Below are 21,902 nucleotides of genomic sequence, written 5' to 3'. Positions count from 1 at the left end.
TGCAGTTAATGCACTGCACTGCACTGCAATGCAATAAAACTTTTTTTTCCTGTATCCGTGTTGATATTCCACTCCTCATTAGTTGAGCACTTACAGCACCATTGATGGTTTTGGAAAAAAATGCCATTTATTTATTTACTACATTGCATCTCCTGGTGCCCTTAATGCTACAGCAGTTTTAAAGAATCTTTTTATCTCTTAGTGAGTATTTTGTCCTCATCTTACATTTACTACTACTACTAAAACAGACATTTTTGCAGACTTTTTTTTTGTCCAGTTCTTATGTCATTATCCAGTTTGTTGCAATACTTTATTTTGATTGAAGGTCTTAGAAATTTTAACAACTTAATGACAAAGAAACTATTTTTCCAACAATATTTTCTGCGAGGCCCTTGGGGGCCATCGTGTTTTTCCCAATTTTCCCATAAGCTGTGTTTAACAGGACGTGTGATCTCTAGTGTTTGTCAGGTGACACCAGTCAGAGGAGCAAGAGATACGGGTGAGAGCCAGCCCCAACCAGCTTAAAAAAAAAAGATAATTATATCTCCTACAATTAGCAAATTCAAACCAGGGTACATTTTAAAGTGTAGGTATGCCTGGTCTGTGTTAAGTGGAAAATGCCTCACTGTGTCTTACTCAAAGAACAATACAACACCTTTTAAGGTAATTTGGGGGTTTGTGGGTGAGTTGGGATGGGGGGGTAATGGGAGTCGGGTTGGGCCTCGGCCGGGGGGGGGTTAACAACCGCCCGGGGAAGGAGTATCACGTCCCGGCACAGCACCACTGGCCTGTAATTAGGCCTAGCCAGTCATTAGCTGCCAGCTAAAAGACGGACCACGCTAACAGTATTGTTTAAAGAATTATAATAACACGGCACTCGGCCAGCTGTGTTTTTTCATCTGCCTCTCCTCTCCTCCCTCCTCCCCCTAATTCACCCCCCCCCCGACCTTTTGTTTACCATCTGAATAATTAGACATGGCGGAGCTCCCTCACAGGGTTTAATAACCCCTGTGATGAAAGACAGGAAGAAAGATAAACTTAAGAGGAAGCGCTTGGTGGGAGTGAGACGGGAAAGGCGGGAAAAGAAGGAGAGCAAATAACGGCACGGATGACAATCACATTTTCCTTTCATGTCTTGATGGCAGCTGGGAGATTCTTCTTCTGTCCTCCACACGAGGTAGCCTTTCGTTTTTAGTCATTATCATAATTTTGCAATTATTCTGCCACTTCTTCTATGGTTAAGGGAGTTTGTGTACTCGATGCGCTTTTGTTCAAAAGGGGTCTTTAGTTGAGAAAGTTCCAAAGCAAACTGTGGAATTACACACACACACACAGTTTTTCAGGTGAACAGCCAGGCTATAACTTCTAAATTAGCACCAAGTCATTCCTGTATTTGGGAAATGAATCACGGTTGACGCCGCCTCTCGCCTGTGGTGCCAGTGAAACTGTTTTTAGACCCGGCGGGTATTTCAGGGTTAATGTTAGCTAAGTGTTCATAACCTGTATCCAAACTGTTAATGCGAAAAAGCTAATCTCCGATCAGTAAGGAGAGGTATTTCCCCTGCCATTGAATAGACAGGGTAGGAAATTGGAAGTCTCCGCCCCGCCTAAAAGAATTTATCTTGGTTTCAACACAGAGTGGAGTCACATTGTCCAAAATCTTTCCAGCAAAGAAAGTAAACAGCCTGCTGCTGACTCCTTCCCAATGACCATCTCATTAAATTAATTGCTCATTTCTTTTTATTTGATATCCAAAATGATTATATTTTTCCAGACAGAAGTATAAGAATCAGCCGAAACTGGAAATAATGGTTTAGCTGTTTAGCTATTTCTGATGCCAGTGCTTCTTGGTCAATGCATTTTGACAAAGGTTAATGCAATTTGTCGAATTCTTTGACCACTTAGAATGACACCGAGCATGAGTAATCCTTTCTTAAGTGCATGTGCTCCTTTCACGAGCTTGACTCGGTATGTGACCGTGAATTTCAGGTAAGAAAAACATGGAAGTTGTGATGCCCTGCAGGTTCGGTCATTCGTGCAAAGTACGCGCCTCTTTCTGTCCTTACCGGTTATTTCCACCACAGCAACTAAAAGCATGAAAAAAAATTACTGAAGGACGGAGGCCCCTTTTGCACTCTTTCTGACACTGCCTACACTAATTTGCAAACCACCTTTCTCACATCAACCTTGTCTCCGTTCCCACTGCACCAAGAACAAAATACAATCAGATGCTGAAGCAGGGTGGACGGACTGCTGTGCTTCTTTCTGATATGGAAAATGACTGATATTTCACTCAGCGAGAAGCTCTGTTACTTCAATTAAATTTGACTTAAGTTAAAATATGAGCTGCTTGTGAGAACTCAAGTACTTAGTTACTTGCAAGCAGAAATCCTTATTGCATGTTCTGCTCCCGTACACCCCCCCAGCGTCCACCCCCACCCCCACCACCGCCACTCTGGCCTCACACAAACAAACAAAAAAGATAAATAACATTTGTAAAATAATCTATTTTCCCTTTTTGTAAATAACTGAATGGGTCATTATCAGCCCGAGGTTGGGGGATGATTGCTTTCTGCCTTGCTGCAACAAACCTACAGCGTGTCTTCCGGAGGGGCAATATCCAAACAGACAGCTTCACTGTAAATACCACATTTCCTCTCAAATACAACTTGCTAAAAGAGCTGTAAATGGAAAAAAAAAAAATTCAAAACCAACTCTAGTCGTAATACAGGCTAAAAATACTAGTAGCCGTACCCTGCTAAAGTTGCATTGCTTTAGCAAATCCATAAGTACAGTAAATAGAGTAATTGTTGCTTGTTACCTCCCAGCTCTGCTCTCTTTCATGGAGGGAAGAAAAAAGGGACCGTATGGAAACCTCTCGGGACAGGAGCCCACGCTCAGCGGTAGCTGTGTGGCATTAAATTTTTACAGGCAGGAAAGGGGGATGTGGTTTATGGACACCACAAATCTGGGCCTTTACACTCAATGAAAGCCCACAGTAAATATCAGCTTTATTCCTCTTAAAGAACCCCACAGACTGTAAATTGTGATGGCTGTAAAGGCCAAGAGGTGTGAGGAAAACGAGCTGTGTGGATATGCCTGTAGGAGAGAGGGAGAGAATATTTTCTACTCATGCTGTACACCTTTTAAGTTGTGTGTATGTGTGCATGTGTTGAGTGTGTGTCTGTGCGTGTGTGTGTGTGTGCGCGCGCGCGTGCGTGCGTGCGTGCTAGGGAGAGCAAAAAGAGACAGAGATGAAACATGAAAAAAAAAAGAAGCAGGATTCCAAGAAAGTGATATAGATATATATGAACGGATGGACTGACAGGCACACATGCATGCAGACCAGCAGAGAGACAGGACGGCATAAAATTTGTTTAGGACCCGCCTCATAATTCGTCATGTATAAATCACCAGGCCTCATGTTAAATCGGAACTAAAAACAGAATTTAACAGGAATAACACGTGCAAATACAGCTTTAAAACTGTACAAAAACAACTTTCAAAAAAAAAAAAGGTACAGGAAAAAACATGAAATTTCCATGTGATTACATGAGGTTCACCGGTCTACCACATTATACCATATGTAGTTACACCGATCAGCCAAAACATTAAAACCACTGACAGATAAGTGAATAACATTGATTATCTCACTACAATGGCGCCTGTCAAGGGGTGGGATATATTAGGCAGAAAGTGATCAGTCAGTTCTCGAAGTTGAAGTGTCGGAAGCAGGAAACATGGGCAGGTGTAAGGATCTCAGTGACTTTGACAAGGGCCAAATTGTGATGACTGGGTCAGAGCATCTCCAAAACGGCAGGTCTTGTGGGGTGTCCCCAGTTTGCAGTGGTCAGTACCTACTAAAAGTGGTCTAAGGAAGGACAACCAGTGAACCGGCGACAGGATCATGGGTACCCAAGGCTCATTGATGTGCATGGGGAGCGAAGGCTAGCCCATGTGGTCTTATCACACGGAAGAGCTACTGCAGCTCAAATTGCTGAAAAAGTTCATGCTGGCTATGGTAGACAGGTGTCAGAACACACAGTGCATCACAGCTTGCTGCCTGTGGGGCTGCATAGCTGCAGACCAGTCAGAGTGCCCATGAGGACCCCTGTCCACTGCCAAAAGCTCCTACAATGTGTACGTGAGTATCAGAACTGGACCATGGCGCGATGGAAGAAGGTGGTCTGGTCTGATGAATCACATTTTCTTTTGCATCATATGGACGACCAGGTGTGTGTGCTTCGTTTACCTGGGGAAGCGATGGCACCAGGATGCACTATGAGAAGAGGGCAAGCCGGCAGAGGCAGTGTGATACTCTGGGCAGTGTTCTGCTGGGAAATCTTGGGTCCTGGCATTCATGGACTTCACATTGTTGCAGACCAGGTACACCCCTTCATAGCAACAGTATTCCCTGATGGCAGTGTTCTCTTTTAGCAGAATAATGCTCCCTGCCACTCTGCAAAAATTGTTCAGGAATGGTTTGAGGAACATGACAAAGAGTTCAAGGTGTTGCGTTGGCCTCCAAATTCTCCAAATCTCAATCCAGTTGAGCATCTGTTTTTCCAGCACATCCCACAGATGTGCTGGAAAAACAAGTCTGATCCATGGAGGCCCCACCTCGCAACTTACAGGACTTAAAAGATCTGCTGCTAACGTCTTGGTACCAGATACCAGAGGACACCTTCAGAGTTCTTGTGGAATCCATGCCTCGATGGGTCAGAGCTGTTTTGGCAGCACGAGGGGGACCTACACAATATTAGGCAGGTGGTTTTAATGTTTGGGCTGATTGGTGTATGTTATCACATGTGGAGCACATGCTCTGTGCACATTGATATGAAAGTGTTATGTGTCGCACATGTTATTTTACATGAAATTACATGAAAACGTTCCAAAACCACTCACTCATTTCCCACGTGCAAAGCACATTTCCCCACATAATGCCCATGTGATTTTATCATGTTAAATTGTGCATATGGGGCTTTCCACGTGGGATTTTCCACATTTGAAACTCGTGGTTTTTCTGTATGGGGGCAAAAAAAATATACAAAATGTTACCTATTAAAATTTGTTTTAGAAATTTTAAAAATATGGTTTTGCCAAGCCCCTGAAATGGAAATCTCTAAAGACTACCAAGAATGTCATTTATTCTGAACATGAACCCGCCACAGCAGGCAAAAAGGTGAATTAAGTCTGTGCAACTGTTCACTGTAATCCATTTTTGATTACATATGATTGTGAAAAACAATTCAATTACTATTTGTTTTAATGTTAATTGTGCTTTGAAAATGTGCCTGGTATAATCTGAATTGCCCTGCGGTGACAAACCCTTCCCAGCTGGCGCTTCCAGCAGGTTATATCAAATGCATTTACCAAGAAGCATTGGCATTAGGATCATTCACGGTCACGCTGTAAATGAGATCATTTGGCCTAGGTCTCACTTATGAGACGAGAGGTATATCACCTGTAAACTAGACCGTAGAGTGCAGTTAACAGCAACATACGGACACCCTTGTATCCACCCAGCAATATTATCTCATAGACAGTCATGCGAATTACAATCTTCATTGTGTGTGTGGTATTGAAAATGGAGACACTTGGGCATCCAGGTGACATGGCGGTCTATTCCATTGCCTACCAACAAGGGGATCGTGGGTTTGAATCCCCGTGTTACCTCCGGCTTTGTCAGGCGTCCCTACAGACACAATTGGCCATGTCTGTGAGTGGGAAGCCGGGCATGGGTATGTGTCCTGGTCGCTGCACTAGCGCCTCCTCTGGTCAGTTGGGGCACCTGTTGGGGGGGGGGGCTGGGGGGAATAGCGTGATCCTCCCACACGCTACATCCCCCTGATGAAACTCCTCACTGTCAGGTGAAAATAAGTGGCTAGTGACTCCACATGTATAGGAGGAGGCATGTGGTAGTCAGCAGCCCTCCCCTGATCGGCAGAGGTGGGTGGAGTTGCAACTGGGACGGCTCGGAAGAGTGGGGTAATTGGCCAAGTACAATTGGGGAGAAAAAGGGGAGGAAAAAAAAGAAAAGAAAATGGAGACAGTTAGGTGTAACTGACCCTAAATGTTAGTCACTGTCGACATTTGCTATTAGTCCAGGTTTGTTCTATGTGATAATTGTACTCACAGATTTCCATATGGTATTACAGGAAGGAGTGAACAACTAACATGTGGAAGTATGGAGGAAAGCAGGTGTCCCTAAAATGACTTGCTTAGACAGGTGATGTCGGTTTCTGGCTCGCCACAGGAGAGTTTCACATATTAGCGTGTATGTTAAACTTTAGGGATTAAGCAACCCTATGTTAGTCTGATGTTAGTTGGATGTTATGAACCAATCGTTGTAAGTTGTGTAGGTTTAGCGTGACAAATCGCTACTTAACCATCGAATTTGCTCATTTGATTACAGTCAGATGTGAAAGGCATGTGGTCTTACGACTGTAACCCCGCGTGGTGTCCACGTTTTAATAAAGAACAGATTCGGTTGGTATGTCCAGAGGTGGAGGGTTGGGAGTGTTAGCTCCCTAGACCTAGACTTGTTTTTCCGTCATGGCTTTTCTTTTGACAAGAGACAAAAGTTGTTGATTGGCAACAGTCACACTGGAAAAGTGTCTCCAGTCAATGGGAACACCCTTCATCCATCAATGACCCACCACCTAAGCCAGAACTCATTTTCCTGGAAAAAGGAGTTATGACCAGCTAGCTGGTGCTGACACATTACTAGACAGTCACACAATACAAGACTGAGACACTGGATGGGAGACAAAAAATAACCTCACATATATACAGATTAGATGCTCTGTGTCAGAATAGACCACACACACCAATGCACTACGTCCTAAGAGCTGCACGTCACAACAGTGGCATTGTTGGTAACAGCAATGACGGGGTGGTCGGTACTGTTGGGAGTCCGGTTTTAGGGATTTATACATTTATACGAGACTTTAATAAGACCGTATGTATTAAATAACTGTAATGCTGATTTTAAGAAGAATGCAGTCTATTTCACTTGTTTTTCTTTCCGAGTTAAGGTTAACTTGACATGCCATGATGTCAAGCGGTCATTGGCGTGTTTGTCTCAGTACCTTGTACAAATATGTGCAGACAGTCATTAAAGGTAATGTAAATGTTTTCAGAGGGAAGGATTTTGTCACCCTGCCCATGGTTCAAATGCAGGCATGCATAAAGGATGATAGGTGAATGCGTGACTGATGAATGATGAGGGGCTTAAAGGATGGAGGAGCTGATGAAATCAGCCAGTAAGGGCAGCAGCAGCAGCAGCAGTACCTCCGTCACAGTCTCTGTTCTGAGATTTGGCCAACAGTTGGATGTCATGCACTGTAAACTGTGCCTGTATTTGGGAGCAGGGGACTCTGATGATGATGATGGTGTGTGTGTGTGTGTGTGTGTGTGTGTGTGTGTGTGTGTGTGGGTGTGTGAGCACGCTTGGTCTTTAAGTGTATACAAGTACAAAAGCATATTAATAAACAGGCGGCACAGTGGCGCAGTGGTTAGCGCACTTGCCTCACAGCAAGAAGGTCCTGGGTTCGAACCCCGGTGTTGTCCAACCTTGGGGGTCATCCCGGGTCATCCTCTGTGTGGAGTTTGCATGTTCTCCCCGTGTCTGTGTGGGTTTCCTCCAAGTGCTCTGGTTTCCTCCCACAGTCCAAAGACATGTAGGTCAGGTGAATCAGCTATACTAAATTGTCCGTAGGTGTGAATATGTGTGTGTGTGTGTGTGTGTGTGTGTGTGTGTGTGTGTGTGGGCCCTGTGATGACCTAGCGGCCTGTCCAGGGTGTCTCCCCGCCTGCTGCTCAATAACCGCTGGGATAGGCTCCCGCATCCCGCGACCCTAAGAGCAGGGGTGCGGGATGCCGGTTTGGATAGTGGATGGATATTGATAAACACACACACACACATACATACAGTCACATACACACACCTCTAGCCAGCTTTGCAGTAGCATGCTAAACTAAAGATGCTTAAAAGGCTCTAATGCAACATCTGCAGCGCTGTCTCGCAGCAAGATACTTTGAATAGGGAGCAAACTTATGAATCACCGAATATTTATTATTTGCATAAAATTATTAACCTTTTGAAAATATGTCGAAAACGACACATTTTTACCTACACGTTGTCTTTTTGCTCAGTTAAAATTCTGGAATATTTACTAACTGGATAAACAACTCTACTTCCAGTCCTCTGAATGGCAGTTTTCCTCTAAATAAACACAGTAAACACGGCGAATCACCTCGTCACTTGTGAAACTGCAGTAAATCAGAATCAGAAATACTTTATTCATCCCTGAGGGGAAACTGGAGAACGGCCTCCCTGGGTGGGCATTATCCAGTTATCCACAAGTGTTTTTGGTTGTAATTATTATAGGAAAACCATAGAATCCTGCAACAACTGGTCTAGGACCAGGCTTTCCCCACATTCAATAGACTTCTCCTGTGTAAAGCGAACGATTTCTGCTGTTGAAGACTTTGGCAGGTAGCTGACAGGCCAGCCAATCCAGAGGGAGGCTCAAGCTGAAGCATGATGGGAAGGACAGCCTGTTGTCTACACACAAGCGGGCTCACAGACACACACACACACACACACACACACATATTCATATACACACAGATAGATAGATACACACGCACAAAGACTGACATGAATTTGCATGCACACATTCCCTGCATACTTAGGCACATGCATGCTGCTTACACGTGCTCCCATCTACACACACACACACACACACACACACACGCACACATACACAACTTTCATACCTCCACATCAGCAGACGCCATACAAACTGCCCTCCCTATTGGACAGGAAGGAACACTGAACCTCGGGAAACACCTTAGTCTGCCCAACGGTTACGGATGATCTTTCGACCTTCTCGCTGCGAGTAGTCTCACCTTTCATTTCCTGCCTCCAAAAGAATTAGCCCCGTAATCAGATGCATGTTTTTATGTCCTTCTCCAAGAGGAAGGAACTGTTTTATTTCTATTGTTCTGGCTCAGGGAAAATTGGGTTACATGGGATTTTTGTATATAATTTGGGTAATAAAATCTGTCAGAGCAAAGCTGTAAACCATTAATTTTCTCAGGAAATTTGAGACTCGGCTGACTTCGGACCTTGCCGTTTATTCAAAGTGCCTCCGAGTGTGTTCATTCTCCGTACGGCCCAACCAGGGAGGACTCAACCCTCACCATGGCAGGATTATGACTGTGTCCTACACTCGAGGAAACCCCTCACCCTGGATATGTCCATCCCATACACCGCTCATCACCACTGTCCTTCTTGTAAGCTCCAGGTTGTAGTCCTTCCTGTTCTCTGTCGCATCAATCTCACCATCCTTTTTGTCTCTCTCTATTTTGCTCTCCTCATTTTCCACCAGATGAGATGAATTCAAGTGACAAATCCAGTTTCCTCTCTCTCCCTCCCTCTATCTCTCTCTCTGTCTCGCTCTTACTCATACGCTCACACATTCTTTCTCACCCTCGCTCGTCCCAGTTGCATCCAGTTGAGACGCGTCCAGCTGACATACAAAACACATGGGTATGGGCAGTTCGGCTTGTGCGCCTTTGCAAAATAAATTAAATTCGATGGTGAAATCATAACATAATTAGTGCTGGGGAATTCCAATTACATCTCCCCCATGTTAATGATGAGCTCAGTTAATTGCCTGACAAATAGCGATCCTTAAAAATGTGTTTGCTTTATTAGATTAGCTTCTAACTCACTCACTGACTCATCCATTCACTCACAAACTTTTATTCTCATGCTTCGCTGTTTGTGAGTGTGTGTGGGTGTGGGTGGGTGTGGGTGGTCCGGTCCCAGCTGACTTAACAGCTGCTGCTGCTGCTGCAGGTGACTTATTGAGGTGTGTTTAAGGTTTGGGTGGGTGCAGGGGCATCCAGATGGTTGGGCGTCCCTACAGACACAATTGCCCATGTCTGCGGGAGGGAAGCCGGATGTGGGTATGTGCCCTGGGCACTGCCCTAGCGCCTCCTCTGGTCAGTCGGGGCATCTATTCAGGGGGGAGGGGGAACTGGAGGGATTAGCTTGATCCGCCCACGCGCTACGTCCCCCTGGTGAAACTCCTCACTCTCAGATGAAGAGAAGCAGCTGGCGACTCCACGTGTATCGGAGGAGGCATGTGGTAGTCTGCAGCCCTCCCCGGATCGGTAGAGGGGGTGGAGCAGCGACCGGGACGGCTTGGAAGAGTGGGGTAATTGGCCAGATAAAATTGGGGAGAAAAGGGGGGTGGGTTTGAGTGGGTGCTGTAACTGAGAGACAACCATCACCCCATAGCATAGTATAGGCTAGGACAGGACAGTAAACTGCAGAGGAGAAGAGAGGAGAGGACTTGCTGGAGATTGCATGCAAACCCCCCCCCCCCCCACACACACACACACACACACTGTATATACTGACATGGTGAAACACATCAAAAACCTACACAGATATGTGTATGGGCACACACATCCTTTATCATCATGAAGCCCTCTAACCTTAACATTCCCTTACGGTCGATCCTAGACCCCAAGACCTGCTTGGCAGCATCATTGCTTCTGTTTAAGCTCACTTATCCTCTACACGCGTGTTGAGTAGATGGACTAGCGGTGAGTCCTGGAGCCCTGTGGATGTAATTGTGAGAATCAAGTAGAAATCTGTATGTGTTGGCATAGTATAGCATTTTATTTTCTCTTTCCACTTTACCCGTTGTACTGAAGAGTGTCATGGCATGACACGATACACAACAGCAGGGTTGACTGCAAATATAGTGACTTGCAGAGCCTGCAGCAGAGGAAATCCCACGGACAGCTCAGTGTCAGTCTTTAAATATGTTCGTTAATGCCAGGCGAGCGTTCTGATGTTTTGACATGAGGGCATCTTCAGCGATGTGGTCTTTTCGTGGTCATATCTTGGCTTCGAGGGCCGCTACACCACACGGGTCTCAAGGCAAGGGGTATATGAAAGCGAGAGATTCAAGCTGTTCTGTGGCTCACGCCTCCCATCTTTCATCATCTCATTGTGTGAGGTTTGTGGCCAGAGCAAAATAACGACAACAACCAAATCAATGAGGCAAGAGCGAGTGAGAGAAAGTTGCTGAAACGTCAGTGGAAAGTTGGTGTCACCCTCTTGACTTCAGCCTGGCGTCCGATGCCAGCAATGACCTTCTTGACTCCGAAAACCAAAACCCGTACCTGGGAGAGTCTCTCGCTCTCTAGCTGAGCTGCAGGGCGGCTCCAGACTGGAACAGATAATTAAGAACAAACTGCTGGGCGAGGGGAACCATAAACATGGCTGTCACTGTGTCACTACTTGCGTTCGTGCCAATTTGCAGAGGCTGATGAATTCAATTAGGCATGCGTTCACATGCATTAGTGGCCAGATGAATGTGAAGCACGTACAGTAGACTCGCCCACTACAGTGACTGCATGATCATTTGGGCCTCTGCTTACGTCTATGCCCTTAGGTGCATCTCCACCCAGTGTATTACACGAGGCGTGTTGTGTTACTCCTCTGGTCGCAGATTCAAAATATGATGGCAGCTCACGTATACAGTATTTCTTTTTTTTGGTGGGGGGGATCCCCCCTTTTTTCTACCCAATTGTATCCGGCCAATTACCCCACTCTTCCGAGCCATCCCGGTCGCTGCTCCACCCACCTCTGTTGATCCGGGGAGGGCTGCAGACTACCACATGCCTCCTCCGATACATGTGGAGTCGCCACCCACTTCTTTTCACCTGACAGTGAGGCGTTTCACCAGGGGGACGTAGCGCGTGGGAGGATCACGCTATTCCCCCCAGTTCCCCCTCCCCCCAAACAGGTGCCCCGACCAACCAGAGGAGGCGCTAGTGCAGCAACCAGGACACATACCCACATCCGGCTTCCCATCTACAGACACGGACAATTGTGTCTGTAGGGACGCCCGACCAAGCCAGAGGTTGCACGGGGATTCGAACTAGCGATCCCCGTGTTGGTAGGCAACAGAATAGACCGCCACACTACCCAGATGCCATGTATACAGTATTTCAATGAGGGCAATGAGGATGGATATCAATGTGGAGACCGAATTGGTTGAGCACACAATGTCTTTTCCAGCATCATGATGAACTCTACTGATTCTCGAGGGGCACCTAAATGGTCAGCAGTCTACAAATACCCCAATGAAGTGTAAAAAAAAAAAAGTGTAAGGGAGAGTCTAAGAGTCTGACGGATCAAGGACAAACGTGGCTCCCTGTCTTACAGTTTTTGCACTCTGGATGCCTACCAAAGGGCAGCCATTCAAAGTCTGATTGTAGTATGTGTGTTGGATCGTCCAGGATGGAGCGGGCTTTATTTATGGTTTGCTGTTGTTAGGAAAGGCTGAGACTTTGAAGGGAGACGCCCACGAGGATTTGAAACGGAAATCATCAGGGCCACAGGCCTGTTTCTCTGATCTGTACAATGTCTAGAGAGGAATAGAACAAGAGAGATTTGTTGACTGATCTTGGCTTGGCAACCAGCTTTGTAGCCTACGGTTTATAAATACGCAACTCCGCTTGGAGAGAAGAGACCACTCTCTGTTTTGCAGTGTTGACACTGAAAGTCGTTGCATGGAGGCCGTAAGACAGTAGGCACTAACTTTGACTGACATTTGTGCATACAGAAAATTTGTACCCACATGGAATCTAATAATTTTATTCACAGAGACTAACCCGGCGGACTTATAGATTGATAGATGTGTGTCCAAACCTGTTTTGTGTTGTGTTTTTCTATTGTAGATTACAACAGCAGCGATCAGAAGACGGCTTGCAGGAGACATGAGCTGTACGTCAGCTTCCGCGAGTTAGGTTGGCAGGTAAGGAACATCTTTCTCATACGTCTGCCCCACCAGAGCCCTTTTAGTTTGACCATTGTTGTAGTTATTTGCCATGTTGCAGTCTGCTGATGGACAGACACGTAGACACTCCGAGCTGTTACCACGACGGTCTGAAGGACTCAACTAAACCTTTTCTCTCCGACAGTGTTAAAATAAATGAGCCTTTTGTTTTTTTTTTCTCCCCAATCGTATCCGGCCAATTACCCCACTCTTCCGAGCCATCCCGGTCGCTGCTCCACCCCCCTCTGCCGATCCGGGGAGGGCTGCAGGCTACCACATGCCTCCTCCGATACATGTGGAGTCACCAGCCGCTTCTTTTCACCTGACAGTGAGGAGTTTCACCGGGGAGACGTAGTGCGTGGGAGGATCATGCTATTCCCCCCAGTTCCCCCTCCCCCCTGAACAGGTGCCCTGACCGACCAGAGGAGGCGCTAGTGCAGTGCCCGGGGCACATACCCACATCCGGCTTCCCACCCGCAGACACGGCCAACTGTGTCTGTAGGGACGCCTGGCCAAGCAGGAGTTTGTTTGTTTTTTTTATGGGAATCTACATGCAATGACAGATTGTGGTAACTATGTTTATTTTCTCTTATTAGTTCAGCCTCTGTTGCTCACAGATGGCATTTTAATTTTGTCTCTGTCTGTCGAGATTTAATGTAAATCGAAACAGTAAATAAAATATTGAAAGTAAGTTAAACGAAAAAGGAAGAGGAAAAAGCGAACAGCACCACTAGATGTAATAAGTAAGAGCAGCAGTTATGTAAACGCTGTGCCAGTGGTCGAATGTTTGCTAGTTCTGTTACGCACAGAGTGCAAGTGCCTCTGAGCAAGGGTGGAGAACAGCGCTCATCAAGGAGATGTTATCTGGTAAAAAGACGAGAACAGAACGCCTCTTGGACTGCTCGGAAAGGGTAGTCTTGTTTGAATCTCAGTCAGATAGCTGGTGGTATGTTTGTAGCTGTACGTGCACGTGTGTGTGTGTGTGTGTGTGTGTGTGTGTGTGTGTGTGTGTGTGTGTGTGTGTGTGTGTGTGTTTTAGTAGACAAACAGAGGAACTAATGGTACAAAGGCTGGGAGCCACGTACATCCAAGCAACCTACTAACACAGCACTGACATCTAGAGGGAGACTGCCAGCATTCACACACACACATGCATACATGCATGCGCACGTGCACACACACACACACACAATATATTTAGATATACATAAACATGCACACACACACACACACACACAGAAGATGAGAGAGAAAGTGGTCGAGACAAACTGAAAGGGAAAGAGAGGTAAACAAACAAATAGGGAAACCCGCTCAACAAGTGGGAGATATGTGCAGATGGAGGAAACACACAGCGACAGAGAGCAACACAGACAGAGGAGAAGAAGAAGACCGGGGGGGGGGGGGGGGGATGGTAGCGGGTCTGCTCCACTGAGCGATTCTACAGACAGGCGTGTGCTTCAGCAGAAGAGAGGTTATGACTGCATTCCCCAACAGGAATCAAGTGGGCTTCTGTGGCCCTGAACGCCTCGGAAGACAAAGGAGAATCTAATATCTACCTCTTCTTTTTTTCTTAATCCCTGTCCAACCACACACAATGTAATAGTACTTTAACCAGTGTTGACGCTGACGTACCAAACAGCCTCCCTGGTCGATGGCCTTGCTCATTATTGTTATTATCACAACATTTGTACTCTGCAGTGTCAGAGGAGCAGCTATGCTCTCTTAAATATTCTTTACTATGCTACCAAATATGGGGCCATGCATTGCCACGGTCCTTTCACCAATTGCAAAGATGTCTGCCCCCCCTTTTTTTTTTCTCCCCAATTGTATCCGGCCAATTACCCCACTCTTCCAAGCCGTCCCGGTCGCTGCTCCACCCCCTCTGCCGATCCGGGGAGGGCTGCAGACTACCACATGCCTCCTCCAATACATGTGGAGTCGCCAGCCGCTTTTCACCTAACAGTGAGGAGTTTCACCAGGGGGGCGTAGCATGTGGGAGGATCACGCTATTCCTCCTAGTTCCCCCTCCCCCCCAAACAAGCCGCCCCGACCGACCAGGGGAGGCGCTAGTGCAGTGACCAGGACACATACCCACCTCCGGCTTCCCACCCACAAACACGGCCAATTGTGTCTGTAAGGACGCCCAGCTGTAATAGTTTTAAGAGACTAGCTTGACCATCAGCACTTACCGGACGTGCAGATAATTAGCGGTGAAATTCCCTTTAAAAGCATGTACCTTAGGCTAGTGGAAGCAACTGGCATTTCCACAGCCAACCAGAGTACTCAAAACCACCGGCTGACTGCTCACGAGTGAGATATTTTAAGGGTCGAACTGGTCTCAGATCTGCATTCTGTCCTTAAGCTATTCTTGTGTTGGATCTCGACCTACTCACTATTGACCTACTACTCTTTTCCTCTCCCAGGATTGGATCATTGCTCCAGAGGGCTATGCAGCCAACTACTGTGATGGAGAGTGCTCCTTTCCCCTCAACGCCCACATGAACGCCACCAACCACGCCATCGTACAGACACTGGTGAGTCCTTTACCCTTTATTAGTGGGCTAGCTGGAAGCTAGCACACCTATGTTCTTCCCACTATTTATTATCTTCTTTGTTATTCTCCACGTTTTTTGTATGCTGTCTACTTCAGAAAGTTCATCTTATTTGTGCGATGCATGCTTCTATACAACTTTTTTTGAAATTCCTTTTATTGGATAGTGGAGGCAGACAGGAAATGGGGAGAGCGAGCGAGAGAGGGGTAAGACATACAGCAAAGCTGGCTGGCTGGAATCGAACCAGCAACAGTTGCGACCATGTGGTACATACTCTTAACTGTTCAGCTACAGAGGCATCCCTCTATACAACTTTTTGATATCTTTTATACTGTTTGATTTATTCAACTACACTTTTTTGCCTTTGGAATGAATGGAATGATTCTTAAAAATTCAGCATTTTTCAACCTGTTCTACGCTTTCACACTTTCCGCTTTTTATTTTTTTAAAAATTGACATTTTTACATCCATAGACTTAAAATGGAAGTCAATGGATGAGTTAGGGTTAGCTCTCACTAGCCCATGCAGTTTCCCCAGAAATTGCACTTTCCTTCTTCTTTAAAAGTCGTTTGTAAAATGGAAATTATTTGAGACCCTCCATTGCATCTTTTACATCTCTTTTTGTTCTACTAGTATGGCACATTGCTATAAACACAGTTGATTTATTATACTATGTACTGTGCCATGTCAGTCAGGCACGCCGGAATCATTTCAGAAGTGTGGGGGGGGGGCAACAATGATATATATGCGTGTGCAGGGGTGTACTGTATAGTGCTGTAAGAGCACACCGGAGCACAGCTCCATATGCTTGTATTTGCGGTTTTAATACAATAAAGCACGTTATTGAAGACACGTGTCCGCCCCATCTTTTTACTTTGTTGCAGTTAGGCAAAATCTCAATGTAGTGTTCTGTTTAGCTTGAGCGCTGAAGTGATACATTGTATCCAGTTTTGAAATCCCACTCTTTCTGCTGCCTGCCCACGGGGTCGCGGTATAATTCAAACATGAGCCAGCTGGCGCATGTGGGATTAGATACAAACATTTCTTGTTCAATTAGCCTAAACTACGAGTTTACAAGACAGTAACACTGTAGTAGCAAGCAAGCAATAGCAACGGTAATGTTGCCGTGTGTTCAGCAGAATTAAAAAATTAAAAGCCAAGCAATGCCGTGCACCATGCACTTTCAGCAGGGTGGGAAAAGCCAGGGCCGGCGCTCAGTAGTAGTCCTGAGTGTTGGCCAGGAAGGCAGGCTGCTGTTTATTCAGGACACCATCTCCGGCCGGCGGTTTCTAGTTGATTCGGGCGCGCAGCGGAGCATCATGCCTGCGACACCAGTGGACGTGATAACTGGCGGATTCGGCCCCCCTATGGATGCTGCTAATGGCACCCCCGTATGCACCTATGGCACGAGGTATGTGGAGGTGGTTTTTGGAGGTCGGCGATTCGGCTGGGACTTTGTAATGGGGAAAGTGTCCATTGCCCTCCTGGGTGCAGATTTCCTGTGCGCTTATGGACTATTGGTAGACTTTAAAAACCGCCGCTCGATTGACGCCGTCTCCTTCTGCTCCTACCCATGTACGCTGGGGGAGGCGGGTCCCATCGGCTTGTCCAACATGATTGCCACCGGGGATGAAGTTCAGCGTCTGCTCGCTGAGTTTCCGGACCTCACAACGCCCATCTTCTAATCAGCAGTCACCAAGCACGGAGTGGAACACTACATCACCACCACGGGCCCCCCAGTCTTCCCCGTGCACGGCGCCTCGACCCAGCCAAGCTCGCCATCGCCAAGGAGGAGTTTGCCAACATGGAGCACCTCGGCATTGTGCACCGCTCCGACAGTCCATGGGCCTCCCCCAGCATATGGTCACGAAGGCTAACGGTGGCTGGCGCCCGTGTGGTGATTACCCCTGCCTCACGACGCCAGACCGCTACCCCGTCCTGCACATCCAGGACTTCTCCGTGCACTTGGCCGGGGGCGGTCATCTTCTCCAAGGTGAACCTCATGCGCGGATACCACCAGGTGCCGATCCGCCCACAGGATGTGCCGAAGACGGCAGTAATCACGCCATTCGGCCTGTTCGAGTTCCTGAGGATGCTGTTTAGGCTCAAGGGGGCTGCACAGACCTTTCAGCGGCTCATGGACTCTGTAGTGCGAGATATGCCATTCCTGCTTGTTTACCTGGACGACATTCTCGTGACCAGTACGTCCACAGCAGAGCACCTGGTCCACCTCCAGCAGCTGTTCAAACGGCTCAGCCAGCATGGGCTCATCGTCAACTAGGCAAAGTGCCAGTTGAGCCTGCCAGCAATTGATTTCCTCAGGCACCGGGTTACAAAGGACGGAGCAACCCCCCTCCCCAACAAGGTGGACGCCATCGCCAGATTCCCATGCCCGAACACGATGAAGTCCTTGCAGGAGTTCCTGGGCATGGTGAACTTTTACAACCGGTTCATTCCCCGGGTGGCTTATCTCATGCACCCCTTGTATGAGGTTCTGAAGGGTAAGGACCCCAAAGGCCCAGCGGACTGGTTGGAAGAGAGAAACCAGGCGTTTGAGGACGCTAAGGCTGCGCTGGCTGACGCCGCCTTGTTGGTGCACCCATCACCAACTGCCCCAGTAGCACTCAGCACGGATACCTCAGATTACGCCCTGGGGGCAGTGTATGAGCAGTGGGTGGGCGGAGCCTGGTAGCCACTTGGCCTGTTTCTCGCCATCCGCTGTTTTTGGTTCCTGCCGGAAGGGCGCCAGTTCTCTGTGTTTGTGGACAAGCTGCTAACATTCGTCATGGCCAAAGCCACCGAGCCGTGGTCTGGGCGCCAGCAGCGCCAGCTCTCTTACATCTCAGAGTTCACCACTGACATCCGGCACATCGCCAGCAAGGACAACTTCGTCGCTGACTGCCTCTCCCGGGCGATGTTGGGGGTCGTCCACTTGGGACTCAACTACGCAGCCATGGCTGCAGACCAGGCTGCTGACACAGAAGTGCAGGCCTACCAGACTGCTGACACCGGGCTGCAGTTGAAGGATGTGGTGTTCGACGACACCGGGGCCACGCTTCTCTGTGACATCTCCACGGGTGAGCCCCAGCCCATGGTGCCCAGGAGGGGGCTGGCAGCGACGGATTTTTGACGCCATCCATGGCCTTTCACAGCCAGGCGTGAAGGCGTCAACGAAGTTGATGGGGGCCAAGTTCGTGTGGCATGGCCTCAAGAAGGACGTCAAGGACTGGGCAGGTACTTGCGTGGCATGTCAGTGCTCCAAGGTTCACCGCCACACCAAGGCACCCCTGGTGCTGTTCCCAGTGCCTGGGAGGCGTTTCGACCATGTCAATGTGGACCTAGTAGGACCGCTTCCCTCCTCCCGTGGTTTCACTCATCATCTCCTTACCATAGAGGACAGGACCACTGGGTGGCCAGAGGCTATTCCATAGTCAACGACCACATCTGCTGAGGTGGCCCGGGCGTTCATCGGGTCCTGGGTAGCCCGGTTTGGCACGCCATCTGACCTCATTTCTGACCGGGGCCCGCAGTTCACATCCGAGCTCTGGACTGCAGTCGCTGAAAGCCTAGGGGTGAAGGTGCACCACACCACGGCGTACAACCCGCAGGGCAACGGTTTATGTGAGCGGTTTCATCCTTCTATGAAGGCCGCTCTTCGGGCCAGCCTCACAGACAGTAGCTGGGTTGACCGGCTCCCATAGGCCATGCTTGGCCTGCGGACCGTCCCTAAGACCTCCAGTCCTCGTCGGCCGAGCTGGTTTACGGCCAGCCACTGCGGGTCCCGGGGGAATTTCTTCCAGACAGCGCAGCACCCTGGTCTGCTGCCCGCCAAAGGGCTGTGTTCCAGGACGTTGCCGGCATTTACACTCGAGTCCCAACTTCGCGGCACGGACTCCCTCAGTCTTATATCCCCACGGACCTGCAGTCGGCCGGGTACGTCTTCAAGATTCAAGAGTTTTATTTGTCACGTACACACAAGTACAAGTCCCGAATGCAGTGTAATGAAAAAATGATTGAAATTAATGATTGAAACGTCTTTTTACCGTAAGCGTTGCAATGTAGGGGCATTAGCGGGGAAACAGGGATTCCTGGCTTTTAAAAAATGTGGAAAGAGGGTAACCTGCCCCCACCCCCCATTCCGGCGCCGCTGATGTCAATTCGCTATAACAATTATCCCTTCTTCAAATTGAACTGCCTATTTGTTTCCACACCAGTGTGGCTGTGGTAGGCTAATACGTGTTATGTGGTAATATCTGAGCATTCAACTTCTTTCCATGACTGAATCCCCACTAAGAAGCAAACGTAGTAGTTGATGCTTAATTTTAAGATTCTCACATAAACATATCACACACTTCTGCTTTGTAGACAAAGCGTCTCTGGACCCAGGTGATATATCTATACTGGATCCTCTTTACACTAACATTAGACTTTGGTACATTGAGCCTTGCATCAAAGAACATACCGTGGTATACGCACCTATTCAAGATGCTCTTTAAGGGTCTTTATTAGCCATGAAATTCAGATGCAAGTTTGACTTCATCGTGAACTCTTCAACAGCTTCAGATGTTCTGTCAACAGTTTTCAAAATGCCGTTTTACATCTCTTATAACCCCTTCAGAAAATGTGACTCTTCCCCAACCTTTATCTCTCTTCTCTGCTGCTGCATCGACCCAATTTTCCCATTAGAACTCAAAACAGGTCATCCTATTTTCTTGTCTGAGTGGTTTTAAATCTCGGCCATTGTGATTGTCATCCTGCCTTTAGGTGCACCTGATGAACCCCGAGAACGTACCGAAGCCCTGCTGCGCCCCGACCAAGCTCCACGCTATATCGGTGCTCTACTTTGACGACAACTCCAATGTCATCCTGAAGAAATACAAGAACATGGTGGTGCGGGCTTGTGGCTGCCACTGACACCATGTGTGCAGCTGCATGGCTGACGGTGGTTGGCTGAGAGTCTGTCAGCCAGTACCAATCACAAATAGACCAATGTTGGGACGTGCAGGTGAGGTCACCCTTGACCGGTCATGAAATTTCCCCACCCGATTTGATAGCTTGAATGGAATTTCCAAGCCGCAACCGAATTCATGTGTCATTCCAATGATCTCGGACCATTCTGTCAATTCCTCTATTAAGATGAACATTTGTGTCCCAAAGTAGAAAAACAAAAGACAGGGCATCCAATCTTCAACCATTGTGGGGAAATTGCAAAAGTGACGTTATATGAGTTTTGTGTATGGGCAACTTCACCCTGCTCCACAAAGTTGGCCATCCACCCTCCTCCTATTGGCTGTGGAGTGGAGCCTTCACTTCCTGGGTCTTCGAGTGAGTGAACGATCGCGTATCTGTTTGTGTGGCGCTGAGTGTTTATGTTTGTATATTATGTGTTTCTGTAAGTGTGTGTGTGCCTTATAGGCTACCGTCCCTTTTCCCTAACAGAAAAGGGGCGAGGGGGAAACTGAACTGTCGTGGGACCAGTCAGTGTGCTGCTTTAAACTTCCCTTTTCCACTCCAAACAAAATGGTGGATTAGTTCTCAGAAGACCCTTTCATAAGTGCAGGGGAACAAGTCCTCTAATGTGCATGGCCCTGGGGAATCGACTCAATGGTATCACAACACAAAAAAAAAAAAACCAACAGTAGTGAAAGACGCCACCAGGTCAAAGCCCAAATTCTGGTCAGTACAGACGTGTGGTGTACGTTACCTGATAATTCAAATCCTATTGATAACCCTGAACAATCTGGCAGGAATAAATTACTTCCACGTCATGACAAACAATGCGTTGCAGTAAGTAGAGATCCATATTTTCTTTCCCCCCCTCCTGATGTATTTTCTTAAGCCATATTTACCTTCCTAAAATATAATATGGACTGAACCAAAGTGACCACAGGCTATTTTAGTTGTGAACTGCTCCAAATATCCCCCCTCCCATGTCAATATTTGCCGGGCTAACGTTGAGCCCCGCTTCACCAAGCTGGTTCAGCGTGATGCATGTCGTGGCTAAACTGATGTTTTCTCTCCAAAGAGCCGAAGAATACAGCCTTATCCCTCCGACATACCGCAAATAGCCATTTCCATGTTGCTGAACTCAAAAGCTGACAACCGAGTCCACCCTGACAGAGTCGAAGAGACTGAGGAGCTTGTTGAAAAACATTTAGCAACATCCAGCTCTCTGAAATGAACCGTTTTGTGTTTTCAACATTGACGGTAAAACTGTTTGTGAGATTGGTGTCAAGTGGCAACACATTTGAACATCCAACTGTGAGCTTGGTCTTAAAAGTTAAAACGTCTTTGGATGACATGGAATTTTCACAGAACATATTCTAATATAAAAAAAAACTAATACCAATAAAAATCAAAATACCTTACGTGCCTAACCGATCAGAAATTACAGATATACCTCTGGTAAGCTGCTGTTTACATTCGTGATCATGTTTAGACTGTTGTATGTAAATACTTGTACATTCTCAGCTTATTT

General features: G+C 47.3%; 1 protein-coding gene across 2 annotated transcripts in view; it reads left to right on the top strand.

Moving 5' to 3' along the window:
* bmp6 (bone morphogenetic protein 6) overlaps positions 1–20,729 on the top strand; it is a 66,750-nt gene extending 46,021 nt beyond the window's left edge. Inside the window, exons 5-7 of one of the 2 annotated variants that reach the window (XM_056299181.1) lie at positions 12,775–12,851; positions 15,296–15,406; positions 20,189–20,729. In XM_056299181.1, coding sequence (XP_056155156.1) covers positions 12,775–12,851; positions 15,296–15,406; positions 20,189–20,338 — 338 coding nt within the window. In that variant the 3' untranslated portion in view covers positions 20,339–20,729. The remainder of the gene's footprint in view (positions 1–12,774; positions 12,852–15,295; positions 15,407–20,188) is intronic. The other variant, XM_056299182.1, reaches the window with a different exon arrangement.
* Positions 20,730–21,902: the final 1,173 nt, after the last annotated feature.

Source organism: Lampris incognitus, chromosome 19, assembly GCF_029633865.1.
Source record: "Lampris incognitus isolate fLamInc1 chromosome 19, fLamInc1.hap2, whole genome shotgun sequence".
Classification (NCBI taxonomy): Eukaryota; Metazoa; Chordata; class Actinopteri; order Lampriformes; family Lampridae; genus Lampris; species Lampris incognitus.
Note: the sequence above shows the minus strand (reverse complement) of the source record. Positions and strands in the feature narration are given on the sequence as shown.